Source organism: Struthio camelus, chromosome 3 (genome assembly GCF_040807025.1).
Source record: "Struthio camelus isolate bStrCam1 chromosome 3, bStrCam1.hap1, whole genome shotgun sequence".
In the NCBI taxonomy this organism is placed as follows: domain Eukaryota; kingdom Metazoa; phylum Chordata; class Aves; order Struthioniformes; family Struthionidae; genus Struthio; species Struthio camelus.
This window is the reverse complement of record NC_090944.1, coordinates 61552430-61575867: the sequence shown is the minus strand read 5'-3', so window position 1 is coordinate 61575867 and position 23438 is coordinate 61552430. Positions and strand designations below refer to the sequence as shown.

Here is a 23438-nt window from a genome sequence, read left to right as displayed (position 1 = left end):
AAATCAAAGGAAATATTCCCAAAAGTATCTAAACAGTCCTTATTCTCCAAACATTAGGCGAGATTTTCCCAGGATACCTGAATCTCAAAGTCAGAACTGAGGAGATCAAATGCAGACAGTTTGGCCCCAAAGCAATATCTTTTACCAGCAATGCACTCTCCAGCAAGGGAGATATACGTTTAGAAAGCACCACATCATATTTGCAATCATATCATTTGAACTTAACACTTTTCTGTTACTTAGAAAAAGCCATCAAGTTCAGCTTCTGGTTCTCATTAAAGGCAGAAGACTTTTCCCGCTTCAGATAAAGTCTGCCTAAGATATCAGAGAAGAAACAGTTGCCTCTGGTCATACACATAGCTTGTGTACCTAGGGCAGTTGCCTTGCAGCACTGATCTGCCCTGAGTTTTACACAATGCCTGTCCATGTGCTCTGAAACACTTTCAGATCTCCGGTAGCTCAATAAAAGTGGACAAAGCAACACGGATTCTCTCACAGCTATGAAAGCAAACCACTAAAATTGAAGGGATTGGCTTAATCTGAAGTTCTCTGACTGCATAGCTAACAGCTTGGCAATTAGGGAGCTACCAGGATTCATTTGTATGTTTAGTTAGGCAACCAAATCAGCCAGTTTTCGACATGCATGCACACTGCTCTGTCTGCTGGCTCTGTTGGATGGATGCTGTCGTAGCAAAACGCTTTGTGCCAGCTCGAAGACGTTGGTGTCTCCTGAACTCTTTTCAGTTCTGTTTTACCTGAAAAACACAGCATCATTCACATGTGTTACTGTGCTAGGGAATACCACTGCAGAGGAAAGATGACTCCTGCATTTGTAATAAAACTTTCCATGCTGCAGAGCCTCTCTGAAAGCAGCTGACGCCCCAAAGCTGCTGTTCTTTTTCCTTAATTCTGGACAGATACGGGTAGCACTTATGCAACTCATTAGCCATCAAGACTTGCTGTGGAGCAGGTTAACAGCTGAAATTTTATAGCTGTTGTTGTCAGCGTTTCTTGGCAGTGGGACAGGGGCCAGCTGCTCAGCCAGCCCTGTTGCTAACAGACAAGCCGGGTTAGCTGGTATTGTGCCTTCTGTCAGAGGGAATTGCTTTGTTATTCTACTGAATCTATCAGTTGGCCAGGGCAGAAATCACAAAAGAAATACAAAAATAGAATAAAAAATGTAAAACAAGGTGTCCAATGTGTGTGAAAGTGGCTTTCAAATACCCTTGCTTCTAAGATAGGCCCACTATCACTCCAGAAGAGTGAGAGTGAGACTTTGTGTCTTCACCTTTTTACAGGTCTTAGTTTCATATACATATTTTCAGTTTATTATGCAAATGAAAACTCTTTTGATTAAACTGAAATCTACAGTACAGTTATGTTCATTTGCGGTTGAAATTTAAATATCAAGGACAAATGGGAAGTATAATAAACATCACAATTTCAAAAAATCTAATTAACTGTCTTAGTTCACTGCCTTTCTCATTTAGAGAGCCCCTATTATCCTGATGCCTTTGATTAAGCTCTTCAGAAAAAATCCAGAGTGCTCCAGCTGTCCATCGTAATCTATGAGTTCATCTAATGGCATCATATTAGCCAGTGCCCTTCATCAGGTAGTCAAGACTTCATGAACGTTCATTCAGTGCCTGCAGACAAAACATTAACAAACTAAGCTGTCAGGATAAGGGGTGCCGTAGCGCAATCAAAACAATATTCCTCTGCCTTGCTTACTGGGTCATTCAGGAGAAGCAATTTTAGCATCCAAAACCAATAGCTAAGACAGAGCACATTCACTGCTCACTCCACTTAAACACGAAACAGTACTATAGAAAGCAAGGATGTGATAACTACTGAGACACAAGGAAATTCCCTATCAGATCATACAGCAGTATGTATGGTATAAAAATCTACACAGATATAAACGTACTGAATCTGCCTTCCTGAAGTGTTTGTGTTCCAGGGTAACACTTCTCTTTCCATTGCAGCACAGAAGTTTTAGCCTGTATTTTGGGCTTGATCTTCAGGCCAACTAAGGATGTTTTCAAGCTCTGCTGGCACAGAGCAATTTTAAACCTGACGCAATGCTTAAAAAGGGAATGATTCAGCAGTCAGAGCCTGCCACTGCCAGGATGCTTTTCTATGGGATTTCCCAGGTTGGAAAAGATTGCTTTTGCAAGTCCAAAAACACTATCTCTCACCCAGCACAACAGACATGTCAGGGCAAAGCTCAGTGGAGACTATAAAACCCACCCAACTAGCAGGAAAATAAGCTGCACCTAGTTCTTTGCTGCCTTGGTTACACCGCTAGTGTTTTCAGTATTATTTAAGTTATCTCTGTGTTAGACTATGTCCTCTGCTGTTAATTGTAGTCAGCATCCCCTTCGGACCACCAGAACGCCTTTGGATCTCATGACTGTGTAGGATAAACTTGAGGAGATCTGAGACAATTTCTTCTTTGTGCCGATAGCACAGGATCTGGGGGAGCATTCTGGCGGAGTATTAGAGTAACTACTTTTGTGTGCCTTTATATCCTAGGCTAGCCTAAACACTGTTTGCTTTTGGGAGGCTTGTTGGGAGCGTTGTTGGGGGTTGGGCAGGTTTTTTCAGTTTTGGCAGGCTGTTTTACAGGGACTTCTAGAGGGGATGTGGAGTTCAGTGTGGATTTTTGTGCAACACATTTTCTTTAGCCAATGTTCCATTATTATGATCAAACAAACTACTAATGAGGAAGGGTGGAGCAGTTTCCCTGGAGAGAGAGTGGAGAATTTAAAAAATATGTAATCTGAATTAGACAAACAAGCTAGGAGAGAAAGGGCAATGTCTGAAGACTCCAAACGAAGAGGACAACAGTCCGTGCAGATCAAAGCATAATACAAGGGGAAAAACAAAAGGAAATGCTGCACCATGCATGCAATGACTAAATATACCCATTTATCAGAATGTGAGTACCAAAAACAGACTGAGGATTAAAAATATAGCAATCAGGGGTTTTTTTTGCTTTCATCTGTTGTTGTTGTTAAATCTTCCTATTAGCCCCTCAAGCCCAGTATTTCAGTGAAGGAGCAAAGGTAAAGTCAAGCAGAGGAACTATTCGATTAAGCGGGCAGCCTCACGAAGGAATTGTTGTAGCTTTGAGAACTCTCCAATAAAGGAATTTTTTGGAAGCAGTAAGGACACATCTCAGTGAAATCATTAAGCAGCAGTAAATTAACAAGGATCTTTCTGGAAATTGGGAGAAGATTTGCAAGGAGAATAGCAAAAGGAAGGAGAACACAAGGAAAGGATCCTTACATAATCTTTTCAGAAGTAAATGAGTACACAGTTAACAGCAGCAAAATTTTCACCTGCCACAGCCTAAACTTGCTGCATTATGCTGGAGTGCGCAAAGACAATTTCTGTCTTCATTAACACCCAGTGCAACTTCACTCATTATAATGAGACATCCACTTTATATAAAGACATCTGTCTATACATAAGGTTAGAATTTGTGTTTGTCTAAAGATTAATCTCTGTCCTATGGGTCTCATTTTGAAACCTGTTCCAAAGGATTTCAAGAGAAGTTTTGGAGGCTCTGTTTAAAGTCAGGTTGCCATCCACTGTTTTCTGTATAATATGTTGCTGGTAATAATAAGATCTATCAATAACCCCAGCTAACACATTCTCCCTATGCTGTACAATTCTATGTCTTTATTAATCTCTCTACTGATATTAAGCGTTATCATCTAAGAGCAAAATGTAGCTGTCCAATTCCCTCCTAACCATAGTCTCTCCAATCTCACACAAACCTACAAAGTATATTTCATAAAATTATGAACATTTCCATTGGAAAAATAACATTTACAATTTATTTTTTGAAATTTTTCATTTAACATTTTATTTCGTTTTAGCAAAAGATACCACATTCCTGGCTACAACAGACTGAATTGATTTGTCTTGGTTTATTTGATCTTAAAAGATAAGCAGTCACAGATATGCCCAAAATTTTTATGGGAGGCCATCTGGAAATATCAGGTGCAGGAGATGCAAGCCAAGGTGTCAGAGCCAAACACTGGCTCTAACAAGAAACTGAATGAACTGGAATATTACACTGGTCCTCTTGTCACAGCTGAGGTGACATACGAGTTGTGATAGGAAATGAATGGATTAAGCAGCTCATCCAAAGAACACGGGAAGAGCCGTTTCCTTCCCTGCAAATAGCCTTTCGCCCTCATCTCTCCAGACCCACCATTTTTAAGACTACTGAGTCTTTGCCGTTTATGCAATACTGCTTATGATGGCATTTTCTTTTCACATGCACCTGTCTACAATGGGAGTTGGGCTAACACCTCCTACTCCATTTCAAGTTGACAGTCATTCGTAAAGAGAGTTGTCTCAGAGCAGACAATCATAGGATCCATAAGGAAGGAAGCAGTTAACATTTTTAATGGTAGTATAGCACCTCTAGAGTTTACACCATCCTATTGCAAGAGCGATATAGCAGGAGTACAACAGGGTTCATGAGGGGTGACAAAAATTACCAGAATTACTGAAAGACTTTATTACTAATAAAGTCTGAAAGCATTGTTACTGCTTATTGGTTACTGTCTAGGAGATGATATTGGACTGGGAAAACCATTATTTGGAATCGGATTAACTTTTAGCAACAAAGGAAAGTCAGATTTTTTCAAGGAAGTTATCCAGTGCTACGCAACGCTGTGATTCATTCCAGTATCCTTACAAGGTCCCCACAGTTCCCAAGGACAACGCTTTCAGCAAGAGAGTCCGTCAGCCAGCTGTTTCCCACTCAACTGCACTCTGGAGATGGAAACCCTGAGAAATCTTCCTCAGTAAACAAATTTGCCTTTTATATTTCAGTACTAAAGAACTATGGCATGCTCATCAGACTTACAAGACCGGTTTGCTTAACTGAATATGAAGAGTGCTTCCATGGAAAAAACTGTGCAATAACAATGTATCAAGGCAGGAAAGAAACACTACCGGAACAGTTGAAAGCAGTGGGAATCAGACAAGATCCCAGTGTTGAAGAGTTGTTGGCTTTGAAGTGTTATCATATGGGAAATTCATTAGAGGATGCCTTTAACTAGTACACCAGAGAAAAAGGGAACACACTCATTCTTTCTTCAACCAGATCTACACCCTGAAGACTTTAGGCTTCGGGGCGTTTTTGAATATGCTCTCCTTAAACACTACAGCATAAATTCTATCTTCTACCTGAAAACTTAGACTTTTCCTACTACGGTATAGTCCAAAACACATTAAATAAGTTTTTAAAAGTGCATTTTTGTCCAGATAACTTAGATTTAACTAGCATCTCTGGCTGGCACAAACTATGGCAGGCACATTATTCCTCATTGCCACTCAGTTGACATAGCCCTGTGGTAAACACTGTAGATTGCTTATTCATTTGCTGATATATAGATATACTGCCAATATGTTCTAGCCTTTACAAGGCATTTTGAGCACTGGTTCCAAAACATTTTGCATCACAAGCATCAGCCATGTGTCAACACGTCTACTGGACCACCATGCACCATTATCAAATCTTCAGCTGGTGACATTTGCAATGGAGCTTGACAGACTGCTTGCAGATCTCCCATTGGGACCTAACAAACCACTAGTGGCTCACACACAACAGCCTGAGATTGGTGGATTTAGAATATGCTATTTGTAATATGTCTTTCACTGGATTCTTCACTTTCTGTTTCGCTAATCTTGAATCAAAACCGAATGTTAAAGGGAAAAAAAGAATCACTAGTAAAAAGAATAGAATACTGAGAAAAGAGAAGGGGAAAATATTGTTTCTGTACTATGCCATTTTGAACAGGTCCCATCCCATATCTGAGACTATTCACATAACACACCCACAGAATCTCTGCCAGTCTACCGCAGCACAACTTTACATTCAGAGGCTTGTATGTGTATAAGCTCCTTATGCACCATTTTGTTTGCTCTGTATTTCTACAGTCTGCTGTTTCCTAAAGGGAATACAGTATTTTAAAGTTATAAAGTTCAGCAACCTATTCCAGTGATGCAAAGTAGAACAACACTTAGTGATATTAACAAATACAATAATATTTACTGCTCAAAAGATTTGCGTTATATTTATCCCGGTATGGGACTAATATTTATTTGGGGAGAGATATAGATCTTGTGAGCTGCAATGAAGTGTGCGTTACTCTTTGTAATTCATAATAATAAATTATTTATGATGCAATAACGCTACCGTTTCAAGCTATCTTTATTTCCTTCCCTATATAGACTCAGAAATTGAGATTTTTCCAGAGTAATTTGGGATTTTGAATGCCTTGGGCCAGTCTGAGATTTTTTTAAAGGATCTAATTTTCCAAAGATGTTAAGCAGTGATTTTCCTCCTTTTAAGACTTTGATCTTCAGGATAATCACAATATTACCTCATTCTAATAAAGTGACGTAAATTATGGTTGTGAACTGGATTACAAGGGATATGAACATCTTTACTTCAATTTTACACAAAATGATGTGATGGGTAACAATGCTATCTTCACTTGGCAACCTTTACCTGTGTTAAGAGTGCCATTTTCTGCTTTCTGGAATATGTCCCAGGATTTTTACATTACTAATAACCTCTGTCCTACTGCACAAGCTGGGAGGCCTTCATCATGCACTGAAGTCCATTTTGTTACCTGCTGCATACATACAGGTACAATACATATCACGCTCTGCTAAGAGAATTTGTAATCTAAGTATCCTGGATGGTATTTCTAATGGTGTTTCTTGGGCTGGTTAAAGGAGATACATATTTGAAAAAAAAGTCACTAAACGGAGCAGACAGGGGAGCAGATTATCAATTCACTGAGCTGAGCAGAGCTAATGAAGCTCACAGTTGCTCTGGTTGAATATTTTTCATTAATATTGGAAAGACTTCCATATTCACGGGCAAAACTGCCTTGACCTGGGGAACTTCACTTAATTTAATTTATTGCCAATTAACATAACATTTTAATTATCGATTCAGGTATGGAGAAGAAACAAAAAGACACACAATTACAAATACACTTAGGGAACCACCTTTCCTCCCTGGTCCCCAGGCTCAACTTCAGTCCAACACCTCTCCTCCCCGCTTCCTACCCTCCACTCCCCTCGCTTCTGCGGCAAGCACGCTACGCTCAGTCCCACCCGATCCCTCCACCCAGCCGAGGGGCAGCGCAGCAGGTCGGGCTCGGTGTGTAATGCTTTCTTTCTCACGCTCCTTGCCCCTGACACTTTGCCTCTGCTGCTCCCGGCTTCTTACTGCTGGGGGGGGGGGGTCGCCCATGGCCGTGGTCCCTCGGGGTGTCCCTGCCCCACTGTTGGGTCACCCAGCGGCAAAGACGCTGAGAGGCACTTTCCCCAGCACGGAGTCATGCCCCCTTCCGTGCGCCTCCTCCATGAGGCATCGCCTCACGTCTTTCCTTTCGGGTGACCTCACGGTCAGCCCCAGAGGCCTCCCCCTCCAACCTCTGGTGCCTCCTGCCCCCGGGGTGGCCGCTGCCCTTTCCTAGCTGTGTCTGCCCGCAGGCGCCTGGCGCTCCCCTCATGGCCGGGAGAGGGGGGTGGGCGCCTCCCCTGCGGAGCCGGCTGGAACCGGCTGGAACCGGCTCTGACTGGCACAGGGCAGCTCCCGGCCTCCTCCAGACAGGGTGCCCCTGCAGAGCCCTGCTGGCAAAACCCTGCCTTTTACGCCCAAAACAACTAGTCAGTGATGCCCGGTCGTGTAAAAACTCTTAAAAGCCACTCCAGGCTGATGCGTGCATGCACTGTTCAGCTTCACCATCCCTGCCATGAAAAGACTTAAGAAATCAATTAAATTGTCACAGTTTAGTTAATTCAATTAGCTTGAATTAACTGAATTAATTAAATATTCAAGAGAAAACGATGAATCTCTCAACACAATGATCAGTACCTACCATTGATCTCCTCTACCTCTCACATACTGATCCTTTCTTGGACATACTTCCAGTCCTGACCTGTATCCACAGCATTTCACGAGGCAATGGAAAGACACAAAGAAACCTTATTTGCTCGGCAAATTACCTTTTGAGAGGAGCCATTTATACAAAGTCTTTTATCCTGAAATTTTATTTACTGAAACTATCCCAAAATGTTGTAGCGCTCTATAAAGCATAACTTCAAAAATTGTGAAAACTTGAACAGATATCTTTTCTTCTTGTTGCAATGCAGTCCTGAAAGAATTGTAGCTGCAGTCAGTCAATTGTAGAAAAATAGTTACACCTTGTTTTTGTGTAGCTGGAATTGAAAATCTTGTTCTCCAGAGCAAAAACCATAATAGCTAATGGCTTCCGAGGAAAATTAGAGCTCATAACGCTAAGAAGATCCTTAAGAAGCTGTCTAATGCTTTCCTCCACCTTAAACTCTTTCACTTTCCCTCTTTATTGGATATTGAATCAAGGATCTCCGAAATCTTCCTCTTACAACTATTGTCCTTCTAATTATATCTCCTTGTCTGCCTTTATCCTTCAGCTTTGGTCTCCATGTGTTCCTCCTGCGCTCAGATGTAGTAAGCAGTCTCGGTTTTCACTTCCCGCGTGTTTCGTTCTCAAGCTTCAGGTCCAGGAAGACCTCAAAATTTAGCCAAATCTTCCTGTCTTTCTTGTCTTTCCAGTTCATATCATTTCTCCACAGACCACCTACTCGCTTCAGTTCCTTTTTGTTTTAGGCAAGAGCACTTTCCTCCCAATTTTGTGAATTTGTTGAAGACTGCCTGCCAGAAGTATGTAGATTCGATTTTCCTCTTCTCCCTCCTTCCGATGCAAGGGCTGGTGAACGTTAGGTAACTCTTCCCCAGGCTACCTTCCACTGTCATTTTGTCAACAGCTCTTCCCTAAAGGCTGGGATCAGATCTAGCAGATTCTCTGCTAGCTGATTTTTCCACTTTATGTATCAAAAAAATTGTCTCCCACATATTCCAGTAATTCATATTCCACAGGCCTTGTCCACTCGTAATGCAGTTTCCCAGGGGTTAATTTCTTTATAGTCCCCATATGTCATTTATACAGGGTTTATGGTCCAGAATCTGTATGTGTAGGGGAGCAGAAGTTCACAGATCCCCCAAATGCTCTATTTTACCCTTACTTCTCTACTAATTGCTTCCCTGGTTCATAATATTTTCAGTCAGATAAGAAGAGGAGGAGGGAGGAAGAAGGAATCAGCTTCCAGAATGAAGCCTGAGAAGCCAATTTCTGCCTGGGGTGAATTACTGCAATGGTGTTGCAAACCCCTGAAAAGAGGACAGATGAAGGACGGGGTGCTGACCCCTTAGCTGGAATGGTGCACATTAGTATAATTATATCTCAACTTTGTCCGAAAACCTAGGAAAGATTACTGCTTTGTCTTTGTGAGATTGCAGTCTTAAAATTAGGTCAGCTGTGGGCAATATATTCAGCTTGCTTTCATATACTGCGAGCCTTGTTACCAGGGCCTCACAAAGCATCTCTTGAAAAGGGAATACAAGATGCTCTTTGTAAATAAAAGTTCATGGGTCTGAGTAATGAAGTCATTTTCCAAAATTGCAGTGAACGATATTCTTTTTCACGAGCCGGCAAGAAGCTGAGAGGTGGGCTTGACGGAAAGGATTTGAAAGGAGCATGTTAGAGAAACCACTTAGCCCTGTTAGCCCATGGCACAGCCAGGCTGTCTCCCCTTCCTCCTTCCCACAGCCTCCCCTCCCCCATATAAAAAAAAAAAAAGGGGTTGTCTAGCATTTTTTAAAATACATTTGGCACCTTTCTGTCTTTCACTGAATGCACTGGAGACATTAAAAAAACAGTCACAAGAGTCAATGCTTCAAGTGGAGTAGTCGAATCGTGTCCAAACTGAGTAGCAGGGGGGTGGCCAGGGGGAGGAAAGGGTGACCTCACTTTCTGAACGGCAAAGTTTAAGTGGGAGGGTCTCAACACCAAAGGTAAAAAGGGAATGATGTGAACATGTGAAGGAAGCCAGAGTCCTGAGCACAGCGTCAGTCTGTATCCTGACAGAGGGAGATAAGGTGGCTGGGGAGCTAGTGGTGCTTTCCTGGAATACAATCTGTGTTTGACACTCTCTGCTTAAGCACTGCCCATCTGTATGTTATTGAGCTGGAGCCTCTGGGGAAAAAGAGGAGCCACAGGCACAGAGAGTGAACGAGGGAGGCAGCAAAAGCGCTTTTCTTCCCTTCTTTTCCTTTTTTTTTTATTTTTTTTCTTTTAAATAAGGATCTGGTTAGACTGCCTTGAAATGCCACATCTGGAAACTGAACGCTGAAAGAAAGTTAAAATAACTGAGGCACCACTAAACCAAGGGGGGCTGATTGCAGAAGAGGGTAAACAATTACTAAGACGCTAGAAGACCACTGCTGGATGTAAGGGGAGGAAATGGCTTTGATCTCCGCCTGGCCCCTCGTTTTTCCTATATTATTCTTTTTGAGTTGCTTCTCCTCCAGCACAGCCTCAAGTGAGGGAGGCATTTTTCATTTTGACATTGAAGGTAGCTCAGCGGTCAGCGTGCAAGAAGCCATTGATATCAGAGGGCAGCAGCAGTCAGTAGCTACTGGAAGTTGGGTGTCTTTTGCCGAGGTACAGTAACTCCATTCTCTCTCTAGTGTCTGCACTTTTCTGCTTTCATCTGTCTGTGCTGAAGTTCCCATCTGGTTAATGTTAGCTTAAATTTCGATCCTTAAAGTGATACCAGAGATTTTGCGGGGGGGGTGGGTTGGAGACGTTGCATTTCAGGACTAGAAAGATATAGTTCAAACTTCAAAATATACGCATGCCCTGCCTGCTGTGAGCAGACAGCTGCTGTACTTTACAGTGAGACTAGCTTAGCACGTCTCTGACTTTCCTGCCAACATAACTAAACAGGCCTGTCCAAACAGAGCTATTTTACAAGGGTTAATTGTCACAACACTTTTCTGTTCGCCTTGTGTAGTTCCTGGAATTTTAATTCACTTAAATTTCCAGGAAGAGTCTTTCTCTTGGTGGCAAACACTGTACTGTAGACGTTTGTGTTTTTTTTCTCTTAATGCCATCTCCCTCCAAAATCTAAAGTTCCTTTTTTTGATGGGAGCAAGGACAGTAAATCAAATGTGCATAGAAAACTGCCTTCAGAGAAAACACCTGCAGAGATTTTAAGCCTTCCAAAAAGTATGAGGTTGGGATTAGTGACAAATTAAAGCAGAGAGATCTGAGAAGCGATTTGACTGTGGAAAATTTTCCTGCAATCCCTGTGATTTGGGATCGGTTGATACTTCTCATTTTAACAAGGCTGCATCTGGAATGAACTATTCAAAAATACAGCTTGAGTAAACAATAAATTACTCTAGCATACACTGAGAGGGGGAGACAGTAATGTCTCATGTGTGGGAGATGTGAAGTAGGAGGCAAATTGAGTTACATAAGGTCGTGGGAAGGGACAGAATAGTTCTTCTAGCATAACATCCAGAAATGAGGTGAGATTAGCATAGCCATGTCGCCATGACAATATCAAGATCCCATTCTCTTATATCACAAGACTCATTTCTCCCCCTTTACTCCAATTACCAGAACTAACAGCCACGGAAATAAATGTACAGAGTTGCACAGAAAAACCTCTCAGACAGTTGGGGTTACCACAGGGCTGAAAAGAGACCTTCACTGCACTGTAGTGCTTCCAAGCAGCTGCTCAATCTCAGAAAACGCCTGCCTACTCTGTCAGTGACTTGGTGCGAAATATGACCTGTGTGAGAAAGCTGGAACCAAAACGCTGCTCTGCTTAATGTAGAAGCTCTCAGGAGCTGGCCTGGGCTTGGATGGACTCCATGATGTGGGACTACGTCTCTTCCCTGGCCTGGGATCAGCCCCTGGGAAGCTGGATTGCCACCTGTTGCTTACAAAATGGAAAGTCCCTAAATGAAATGCCTAATTTAAGAGCCAGATGCGTTTTGTAGCTGGATTTTGCAGGACAATGAGCATAAGCAATTAACAGCCTTTCTGGATATGATTGTGTTGTATCAGTTGTCTCAAAGACACATTGCACATTGCTTCACTTTAATACATTAGACTTTGTCTTAGAAAAGTGCTGTAGGATCTATTGGCCATTTCAGAGGAGTAACATTTTAGTCTCTTTCACCCACCTTAGTCATCCCTAAACTGTCTTTTGCACAATCTGATCTAATAGACTCACTAATTGGTGTTTGCTCTAACAGTTTACCCTGCAAGGGCAGCCTTCAGATCCCATATTATGACTAGATACTGCCTGCTGTAATCATGCCAAGGACCCTGACTGCAAATATTAGGGTTTCACGAGGAAGGAGCCAGGATTTCAGGCTCTTCCGCTACCTACAGATTCACGTCCCTGTCATGCTTCAGGGTCCACCTCAGTGGCAATTTCCAAAGAAGCCCAGGAGGATGCTCTTTTGGGATATGGCTGATGGCTCTACAACTCTGAGAACCTGCTACCCATAGATCCATGTATATTGTTGGTAACAAGAGCTGAGAAAGGCCACTGTAAGTCCAGAGGCTAGTGTAGTGGCCAAAGAGTGATAGTCTGACAGTCTTTCACCTGAGGAAGGAACATTTCCTCCACCCCTCATAGAGTTTCTCTTGCCCACAGCCCTCCTACTCTGGCACTCAGCCCTGGGAACAGGATTTATCCTAGCAGTTTTAAATTAGCCTTTTTCTGAGCTTGAGTTCTTAACGCACAACTCACAGTGAACCGCAGTATAAACTCCCTTACACAGCACTGTTTGATTCAGCTCCTTAGTCTAAATATTGACTCAGGCCTATAATTCTCCCAAGCAGACAGGGGCCGTTAGTCACATCGAATGGTGCCAAATTATATAGAGAGCAGATTTGTGAGGCAGAACGGCAGACTCGCTATACCTAGTCCTTCATAGTAGACTGCAGTGCCAGTCAACCACAAAGTTAAATTTGCTGCCATAAAGCCAGAGAACACATCAGGACAGTTAGAAATCATGACTTTTCATCATGTGGGGCAGATGGGGGACAGTATTTGCCCTACACATCATTCTGCTCTAGTCAATGTCTTCAGAAATCTGAAAGGTCTGAAACAGAGTTAGTGGGATTTTCTGAGCTATACCTGGTGAGATCTTCTTACTTCCTATTGACAGTATGATATTATGAGAACCCATAGAAGAATAGGAGACCCCAAGTGATGTAAACAAACACATATTAGTGAATATTTCTCAGTTTCCCACTCCTCTTTCTTTCCCACATTTGGCAACCCTAAACTCAGAGGAATTTGTAGATGCGGTTTCAAAAGTTCAGAATTAATGTATATGTGGCACTTTCCTGTGCTTTGGATTAGAATGAAAGTCTCTTTATGGCAGAGAGAAGCGTATTAACTACATTTTCAGTATTATGCTAGTATGCTGTACCGACTCATAGAACAGACCACGGGATTGAGTTGGACCTCAGAGGACATTTTGGAAGAATACAAAGTTAATATTGCACTCTATATGGATTAAAAACTGTTTTAGTGGTTGGTATCAAAGCGTAGGATCATACTGCGCAATGCATTTCCAGGAGGGCCCTAGGGGACTGCTGCAAGAGGAGTGCTTGGATCTCTGTTGGTTAACATACAGAGTAATCCAGTATGTTGGTGCCCTGGCTGTAAAGCAGTATTTGTATGGGATCCAGTCCACCTAATTTAGGCGTATAAATTGTGCCTAATCATCATGTGCAATCTTAATCAGGTTCCATATACAAGTATATGCCTAAATTTCCTGTATAGTCAGTGGAGACACTAGGCTTTTAAAGCCTCTAAATCCTACTGGTCTCCCTCTGAAGGCCCTCACAGAAGCCTCTTCCTCTGTTTAGACTGTGTTGAGTGCTCACTTCAGGACTGCTTCATTAATCAACTAAAGCTTGAGGCACAAAATGTAGATGTCTTAATTCATTAGACTACATTCCATACAGAATAACGGTCACATTACATTCAAAATGAGCACTGATACGGCCATCATGGACTAATGTATCCAGCTCTGTGTCTGTGTTTCAAGAAGAATGCTTATAAATTGATGAAAATGATTCAGAAAATATCATGAGAAGGATTAAAGTTTTAAGGGTTTAAAGATAACTGATAGATTCCAGAACTCAAATCTGTTTAGCTCAGAGGGAAGTTAAGCAAAAAACTTTGAATATGTTGTGTAAGTACATACACAAGCAACAAAACTTTAACAACAGGCTCCCCAGTCTAACAAATGAAGGTCTAATGCACGCAGCACCTGGAAATTGAAGCTGAGTTTAAACTAGATGTTATTCCCAAATTTTAACTTTTAAGGTAGTTAAGCGCTGAGCAATTATCCAGTTGTGTTGGATTCTCGATCAAGAGGCAGATCAATATGAAAAACACTCTGTGAAGTACCCATACTGCTTGCATCCTGTTTCAAGATAAAGATTAAGTTCCTTGGCTCACAAATGCAATAGAGGGAAGATGTTACAGAACCGAAATTGCGATGTGTATGGGGAGACTGTGAGAGGGAGAAGGAAAGTGAGCATAAAGCACTGGATCCAACTGGTCAGTGTAACCCAAATGCAACTGGCAGCATTGCATTAGAGACTGATTTTTCCAAATACAGAAAAATGTAAACATTTTACAAGGAAGATAATCAGAGATGGAAGCAAAGGGGTTTTAAAACTGACAGCCAAATTTTACATGAAAGCTAACAAGCTGAGTGGCAGTCATTGGAATTCTTTTGTCAGGTGTTGGTTCACGTTTCACGCATTAGCATGAAAGAAAGAAACTTGACAGAAGGAAAGGGTGGTGGTGAGACATTTCTATTTTTGATAGAGCACAGAGACAAGACTGAAAACTAGAACTAAGTTCTGAGAATAGTTATATCCCATTGTCAATCACATGCCTTTAAAACAAGAGGTAGGTCATAAATTACCATTTGGATCTGGAGCCTTCCACTGTCAACATTCAATGCTTGTAAATTCCACTGATATTATGATTTTAATTGTATAGGTGAAGATTGTTCACAGGTAGGAGCACAGTTCCTTGTGAACTTTAGATGAATGGAAAGTCTTAGGTGAATATAAACAATGGGGCAAGAGCTCAAATAATAGAGAATATGACAAATCATTCCCTGTGATTCATATTGTGTAGTCATTTACTTCAATGTGGACAAGGCAAAAATGAGTATAAATGAGTATGTATATAGATATATCCAGAAGACAGCTGTTCTAAATTCATTTCATTCTGATGTAAATGGCCACAGGAGGTTCAAGAAGATAGCAAAGAGAGTCCAGTATCGATTAGCGTAGGAAGGTTTAGTAGAAGAAAGGGAAGAAATTCTATGAAGACATTTGCCAAGCAAGAAAAGATCATTTCAAATGTGCTCTCTGGGAAATGAAGCAAATGATGGGAAAGGAAGCAAACTAAAGCAGAAAGAAGACAAAGGATAAGAAAAAATTAGAGCAAGAATGAGATTATCTATAGCCTTAAGGGTTAGGAAAAGACTGAAATAGTTGGGATAAGGCAGGAAGCCAATTCCCAGAGTGAAGGAAGGCATGATATTGTTGGATGGATGGAAGAGGAAAATTGTTTCCAGCAACAGTGTTTTTAGCTCAGGGGGAGCGCAGGGAGGAAAAGAAGAGAAATCCTTTAAAGGAAATAAATTATCATAGTCGAGGCAAAATTAGTCATTTTACTATAAGAAACAGTAAGCATTAGAAGTTAACTGTTGGAGCCTGCACACTGAAATGACATGTTTGACAATCATATGCTCCCACCTGCCTTCTACCAGTAGCTGCTGATCTAACTTTTCAAAAGGAATAATGGTATTTTAGGTGCTTTCTTTCTGGTTGGCTAAAGTGATAAGCACTGATTAGCAGAGACCCCCTAATAAACTCATCTCTCTAGAATGGCTCTAGTTAAATATCTAAGAGCAATCAAAAGTCCTAGTCTCTTGTAAGCAAAGACCTCAAACTATCACCAAATTGCTTTCACTCCTTCTCCCATAAAAGGTGGAATGGAAAGTCTTGCAGACTGTTTAGAGAAAGCACAATTTCTTCCTTACTTGTGGCATTAATCTGTTCAAAACAAACCAGTACTGAAAGAAGCAAGAAGATCTAATCGTGAGGTGTGAGCCAAAAGGGTTTTAGCTTAACAGAAATCTTCATATTCTTTGAAGCTAAAGGGAATTGCATCCACCTTTGGAAAAGCAGATCTTTAAATGAATTCATTTCAGTGCCTTAAGGTTATGTTAGGTTAACTCCCATAATTTGGATTCGGGCAATTTGGATTTCTAGCTGCTGTTTCTTTCTGGTGTAACAAGGTTATGTTCTGAGAAATGTCTGCTACTGCGGAGAAAGTTTTAACTGCAGATGTTTGTGATTCCAGCTTAAGTTTTTAATGAAAATCAGCTGCTAGGACAAGCACTGACAGACCCCAAATCTTTTAAATCATAGGAAGCTGAAGTGAATGGAACCAAAGGACAGAGCAGACGGATAGTGGGAAATGTTCTCCATTTCAAGAAGGTGCATACAACACAGCCGCCAGAACAATGCAAGTTAAACTCCACTGTCGCTTGTTCCCACAAAGTTTTGGGCAAGCACCAGCAGAGTGCCCCAAAGCTTATTCAGGGCTGTGAGAACCAATAAAAGGCATTTCATGCTCCGTTTTATTCATGACATGGGAAGCAATGACAGAATTAAAAGTCCAGTTTTTCTAAGGGGCATGAAAAGCAATAAAAGAATTGTTTTCTGAAGGAGAGAGAACTTGCTCTGATTTAAACTGATAACAAATACCTACGATTTGTGTTCAAAAGTTGTGGAAAATTGGTGTAGTTTCTGAGTAATACGCAGCCAGTCACTGAATTTGCTTCTGGACTTAGATGTCAAATATTAAAATATAGACACATTTGGTTGTTAGATTTTAATTGGTCCTCCTGAAAATTTGGATCTGATCCCAGTTCATTTTCAGAAGCCACCATCGGCTAGGGATGTTTGGACTGTACATCCAGGTGCAGGATTCAACAACTGCTGAATAATACCGTATATAATGCTGTTATAGTTCCGTGTTTCAATATAGTTCCAATTCTTTGTCATTAAATGAACGCAAAGAAATTGTTCTATGAGTCAGGATGCATACAGTATACATTTGTCAATGTAAGCAGAGATTGGTAAAAATGAAATAAATATCGTCTATCTTTGTTGTTCCTCTTTGTTCAGCTGTATTGTGCAATTCTTTAGATGATTATTGTCTTAAAACAAACACTTCAGAACCACCAGAACTACTATTTGGGGGTTTTTTTTAAGACCAACTAGCAAGAAACAGTGCCAAAAGTCCAGCAATCATAAGTTACTAAGATACCGAATATGAGATCAAGAATAACATAGGCTTGTGAAAAATGTTTTAGAAATTACTATTCCAAGCTTACATGATTCTAAACAGGACTAAAACGTTATTTTAAAAGTCTTTGCATATGGAAGCCAGGCAGCATGGGGGGAACCGGCCACACTTAAAATGTTAATTTTAAACATAATTTAATAATTAGTGAATAAAAATAATCTATCTGCATCATCAACTTGCAATATGGTCTGTAAAAATAGCCATTTTAGCTAAGTTTGGAGTGTTGTGAATCATTGCTTAGCTCTGTCATCCTAACAGAAATGAAACAAAATTAACTTACTTGGCCTTTCACCATTGGCATCAGATGGAGGAAACAGCACATAGAACTAGCAACCAAACCAGATCATTTCCAAACAGTGTAGTACCATGTTACCACCTTACTATGCATCCTGTTAATTTTTGCACGAAAGGATGCCAAGTGGCAAGAGATGGACAGACTTATTTTCAGTCGAGGTTAACACAAGGCCAATAAGACCAAGGGTGGCCCGTTGTGGATTTTCATCTCTCAGCCTGGATGAGGGCCTGCAGAGAGCCTGCTATTCATGAGTCCCTGGCACTGTAAAGAAGAGGAGCTGTGCTTCCCCTTCCTCACTGCAGGGACCCTTCCTCCAAACCACTCTGTGTAAACAAGCATTTTTACATAGAAAATCTGCCCCAGCACCAAAAGAAATGAGCAGGCTGCATAAAATATGGAAAAGCCCCCCTGAGCTATTTAAATCCTACACACATGGATGCTTGAAAGCTAGCACAGCCTGGGCAGTAGGGGGTTGGGGAGGTCTTGGAAGGACCAGTACCTAGCACAGATTTGTTCACAGGGAAGCGGGCAGGTATTGAGGATCTAGACGTGGTGCAGTCAGGGGGGATTTGTGTGCTGTGCCCCACTTCTTGCAGGGTTGCGGAGGCATTCTCTGCGCTTCCCCACTCCCCTGTTAATGGAGAGGATTCTCCGCAGAGGCTCTACAGCATCACTAAGGCAACTAGATAATTACTTTTAAGTCAACTGGAAATAGGGGCTTTAGCGAGGGATCGTCGTGAGGGATGAGGGAACAGGTTGGTAGGTTTTTTCCTCTTGATCTACTCTTCCCCTTCTTTGAGCCAGCAACTAATTTTCTCACTATCAGACCACATCCATGATGAAACAAGTTCTGCTTGTGCTCTCTGCTATGGGCAGAGAGGCAATGAGCAAGTGGGACAGGTTATCCCTTATCCCTGTCCCTAACTGATGTAAGCACACCTTTCCACTCTCCTTTCAGAGCACAGCCTCTGCCTGCCTCCATATACTAGTCAGACACCACTCCTGGGTATAATGCTTGTAGCACAAATTTAACTATGCCAAGCTGTGTCCCTTTCTTCACACACTTTTGCAAAGCACTGGCCTCATCAAGGGAGAAACCGTGCTGGAAGAACAGCCTGGAAATAAGGCAACTTCAAATCAGCTGTCTTCAGCAGCTGTCTGGTTTATCCACAGTACAGGCCACCCTTGGGATGAAAAGTCTGATGAAAGCTCTTTTGCTTGGTCTTTAGTTTTTCAAACTGTGGCTTCTGTTTGATACTTTTAAATCAATGCCTAGGCTATTGGTCTAGCAGAACACTATATGTCTCTACTGTGATTCCAAAATTTCACAGAGCTGCAAAACTGAACCAGGACATACTACAAATGCTAGCAGGGTTCCACAAGGGAAATCAAAGGAAACTTCAGTCACCCATGATGACCTACCTCAGATTTACCCTCTCAGTTTTTAACACTCCCCCACGAGCAGAGTAATACCTGCTTTAAATGCCAGTTTTATTTGTTATCCTTGAAAATTTTGGTTTCCTATCTGGAAATCTCTGGGTTGCTGTAGTTTGTCAGCTGATTACATCTCACTTATCTGGGTGACTCAGGTGATCAAAGTATGACTCAGCATCCACATTTCATGTGAATGTTTTGTGGGGACTGGGTGGAGGGGTTAATGAGGAAACAAAACAATATTATTTTCCCTTTTCCTGTAAATTGTTTTCCCTGAATAAGCTTGATATTTTGTTTGAAAAAGAAGGATCAGATAGCTACCTTCCCATATGCAGAATTTCTATGTGCAAAAGTGGGCATCTGTAACAGTAAGATTTTTACTTAGTAGCTGCAGTAATAAATATATTAAAGTAAAGGCTGGAATTAATCTCTAATCTTTAGCCAGCTCTGCAGACAGCTAAAACCTTTTAGACCTTCCCCTTTTTGGAGAAGAATGCCTTTTAAGCAGAGGCTTTGTCTTTCCCACTGTATATGGAAAAAATGACTATGCACTTCTATGGAGAATGCCTAGCTGAGAAATGTTTATGTTGGATCCAACCCCATCTCTAAATCACAGGGCCTGTTGCTGAATGGCATGTTGTTTTGCACTTGGACTAGGGAAGGGGTAACAGCCTGGAAATGTTTTCAGCACAAGAAATTTTTCAAAATTAAATACAATTACTTAGTTACGGTAGGAGAGAACATTGGTCTACATCAAGCTATCTGGTTTTCAGCTATTGCTTCTTTTTACAGGAAATAGTTATTCTGTCACTATTACAGAGGCATGAACGAGCAGAGCTCACTCAACAGAATTTAGAGCTGCAGTGGGCTGGGGCGGGGGGGTGTTCCCTGTGATTTTTGCCCATTCCCCAGGTCCTCCTTTGCATATTGGTTGGGGATTACCCATGTGCAATTAGCCATATTCCTTCTTCCTCTGGCTCATAGCTCTGCTATGCAACCGAGTGAAACTGAGGTAACTTTTTTTCTGTGTCTCCCCTCCCAGCAGGATTTTATCTAGAAGCAGAGCAACTGGTTTCAGTCCTGCTAATTTTAGTCTTAGCAGTCTCCAAGCTCTTCGTCTCAAACCTCAGGAAGACCTCACCATCATAATCCCTTCTTACTATTATCAAAAATAAACTTAGCAGTAGCTGATGAGTTGATAGCTCCTCAGATCATACACAGATATTCCTAAGTGTCAGGAGTAAGTCAGCAACGGATGTTTTCAAATGAGTTTAAGTAAGTTAAGACCTTGTCCTGCCTCCTTTAAGGCAACTAGAATTTTTTCAATAAATTCGGAGGAGAGCTCAGCCCCCCAGTATATATAGATGATGGAGACCTTATAGTGTTTTGTTTTGCTTGCTTGCTTGGAAAAACAGGCAAAGTTCAGCCATTAGGTATTTTACTCAGCAGTTGTCAGCTAGCCAGATGATGTGTGGCTCCAGAGCAGCCACAGCACTGCTCTCTCAGGTTGGGGCATCACCAGGGACACAGACAGAAAGGAACGTTATTGATATCGGTGCACAGTGGACAAGAGAAAAACACTAGTAAGAGAAAACAAGGCTTCATTTGCTTCATCACTCATGGAACAGTTCATTTACTGAACAAGATTATGGATTCAAAACCAGTGTCGCTGCTTTAGTTTTTTTAATGTTTCAAGATCCAGATTTCTGAGCTTCATAAGAAGTGAGCAATTGAGTTCTAATGAGCATTTAATATCAGTTGCCAAGAAAACCTCATTATTAGGTTCAGTTGTCCAGAGCTAATGGCAAATGCATGCAGGGAGGCTTTACTTTTCATTGAATGTATCTCATCTCAAAATTTAATTAAAAAAATAAGAGTATGCAACAATATTTTTTTCACTGAATGACTATTTCAGCAGCAAAGAATTTGAACTTACACTTGCAAGCTAAGTGAAAAAAAAAGAAACAGAAAGCTTGTTATTGTGTAATTCATGTAATTGTTTTAGTTCGTAATCTCATTAAATGTAATTAGAACTGAAATACCTGTCAAGGTAAGTGGATAAAAAAAGATTACCACCCTTGTGCCCAAAACTCCTTACCAACTTTTGGTTAATTCCTAATTTGCAACATCGGTGGAGCACTGGAAGCAATAAATATTCCACAGCTAACAATGTCAGAAATTTAAAAGAACAATACAGTAATTTAATATACTACAGTAGGGTGTAGGGCTCATTATAAAATCTATCATGAATATTGATTGGGAGACTGAGGTAAAAAATGTGTTCCTCATGGAGGTGTTTATAAATTTTAAAATTAATGTGTATTTGCCAATGACTAATTTGCATGTGTTTTCTGCCCTTGAAATGGTAAATATAGTGCAGTGGCTTTGTGCATGCAGACAGCTCTCTAACAGCTGTACTGTCCTATTAACGAGGCTAATTAACTGTCTAGCTATGATGTCACACACAGAATTAATTTCTCCAGTAATAATAGTTAGACTGTGACCTTTCTAGTTCAGAAGAATTTGATGCTGTAGAACAGAGGTAATGAAGGCTTATAGAAATTATAAATAGAGATTGGAGGCCTAAGGGCAAGCTGGTGAGCAAGCTTGTTTGCTTTTAATTCTCTAGGCTTGTCAGGCTTCAAAGCCCAGAAAAATTTAGCTGTAGAGCATCTGTCTTTGCAATGAGTTTGACGCCAGAGTTTAGCTGGCTGACTGGTAGGTTACTAAATTCTGAGTGTATCATTGTGCAGAGAAAGACAAAGATCTCACTGAAATGTCATTTCATAGAGATTTACAGGTTCAAGCACAAAGAGAGTCTTGAATTTGCTACTACTCAAAACCTGGGACTTTTAAATACATTGATTTCTTCAGATGATAACTTGAAGTGAAGTATGACCTTTCTTAGAAAGGGCGTTACGAGGACGTTTTAAAATTAGATATATTTTAACTTCGCGGTTGGAAGCACTCACTGCAAAATCCTCCTTAGCTAGTATGTGCTCTAAGAAGACACATGTAGCAAATAAATAGAAATGAATAGGGCAGGTTAAAAGGGGAAGTTGACAGCAGAAGCAGCAGAGCACAATGGGGAACTGCTAATTGTTCCTTTAGTAGAGGTCCAAGTCTTCATTTGTTTTTCAAGAAGAGGAAAATGTTTTAATCATTGTATCTAACAAAATCGAATGAAAATGCTGAAAGATATTTTAACCAAAATCATTTACTGTATCAAATAGATTTTTCCATATTCATGTTTCCTTCTACTTACAAAATGAAGACAATAAAATTTCCTTAAATATCTTAAATGCTGTCCTACAAAGTTAGTTTTACTTTTTCATGTGAAATTTTAACATTGAAGTGTATTTTTAATTCTTTCTTTTTCTCCCTACCCTCTTTGATTAATCTTGTTCACATATCTGGCATGCTTTGGCAGTAAAGCCTTGCAGGTCGCTCATAAAGTTGCCCTCAAATACCACAGTGTGGACCAATTCCTTAGAAAGGGCAGAGAAAAAAAAGGGGGGGGGGGTTGGCACAGTGCCAAGCAGTGCTGTGTAAGTAAGCAAATGGCTCTAAAAGCTGGTGGTTTAGTTGAAAGCCAAAAAAGTGCTCTCAGCACTGGATTAAAAAGATTGGAAGTCTTGGATGTGGCAACAGCTTTGTATTCACTGCAGGCATCTGAAAAGAGCTAATTATGACTAGCAGAAATGTCTGCCCTCATGAGGATATTCCTGGTGGTTCTGACGAATTCTCTGAAAAGACGTGAAGTTGTTGACTTGTGTCACAGTTGTGGACCACACTCAGTGCACAGAGGGACTTCATCTCATGAACACTAGAGCTAATGGAAGTTATGCAGACCATTGAATGTACTGTCCTGGATTAGACACCAACAGAGGAAAGTAAAACCCTAAGCAACAGATCTGCCCATTGTGTACATTGTCCAAGAACAGGAAAACTTCCCTGGCTCCAGCAAAAGAGATATAACTGAATGGAAAGATAATTCAAAAATGGCATGAAAACATGGCCACAAATAGTAATAAGTATTAATATTGAAATAATTGTCAATATTGATTGACGTGCTTTTATGTAGCACTTCCATCCTGATGTACCGAAGCCTTCTCCAAAAGAGGGCTATGGTCATTATACTATTTTGCAGATGGAGAAACTGAGGGAAAGAGTGGAGCTCAAGGTCACACAGGGCATGAGAGAAGAATGTGTTTTCCTGGATCCCAATATCCTTATGAACATAGTTAGGGACAGAAGCGTCAGTGCACAGAGACAAGATGATGAGTTCCTCATCTGTTCAGTAAGAAGCAATACTTTTATTTATGTTGTTTTCAAGCTTAAT

At 40.9% G+C, this 23438-nt stretch overlaps 1 protein-coding gene across 2 annotated transcripts in view; it reads left to right on the top strand.

Annotated features, from left to right (window-relative positions):
* The first annotated feature begins 9942 nt into the window (after positions 1-9942).
* LAMA4 (laminin subunit alpha 4) overlaps positions 9943-23438 on the top strand; it is a 109035-nt gene continuing 95539 nt past the window's right edge. For both annotated transcript variants that reach the window (XM_009682494.2, XM_009682493.2), the window contains exon 1: positions 9943-10589. In XM_009682494.2, the coding sequence (XP_009680789.2) occupies positions 10389-10589 (201 nt within the window). In that variant the 5' untranslated portion in view covers positions 9943-10388. The remainder of the gene's footprint in view (positions 10590-23438) is intronic.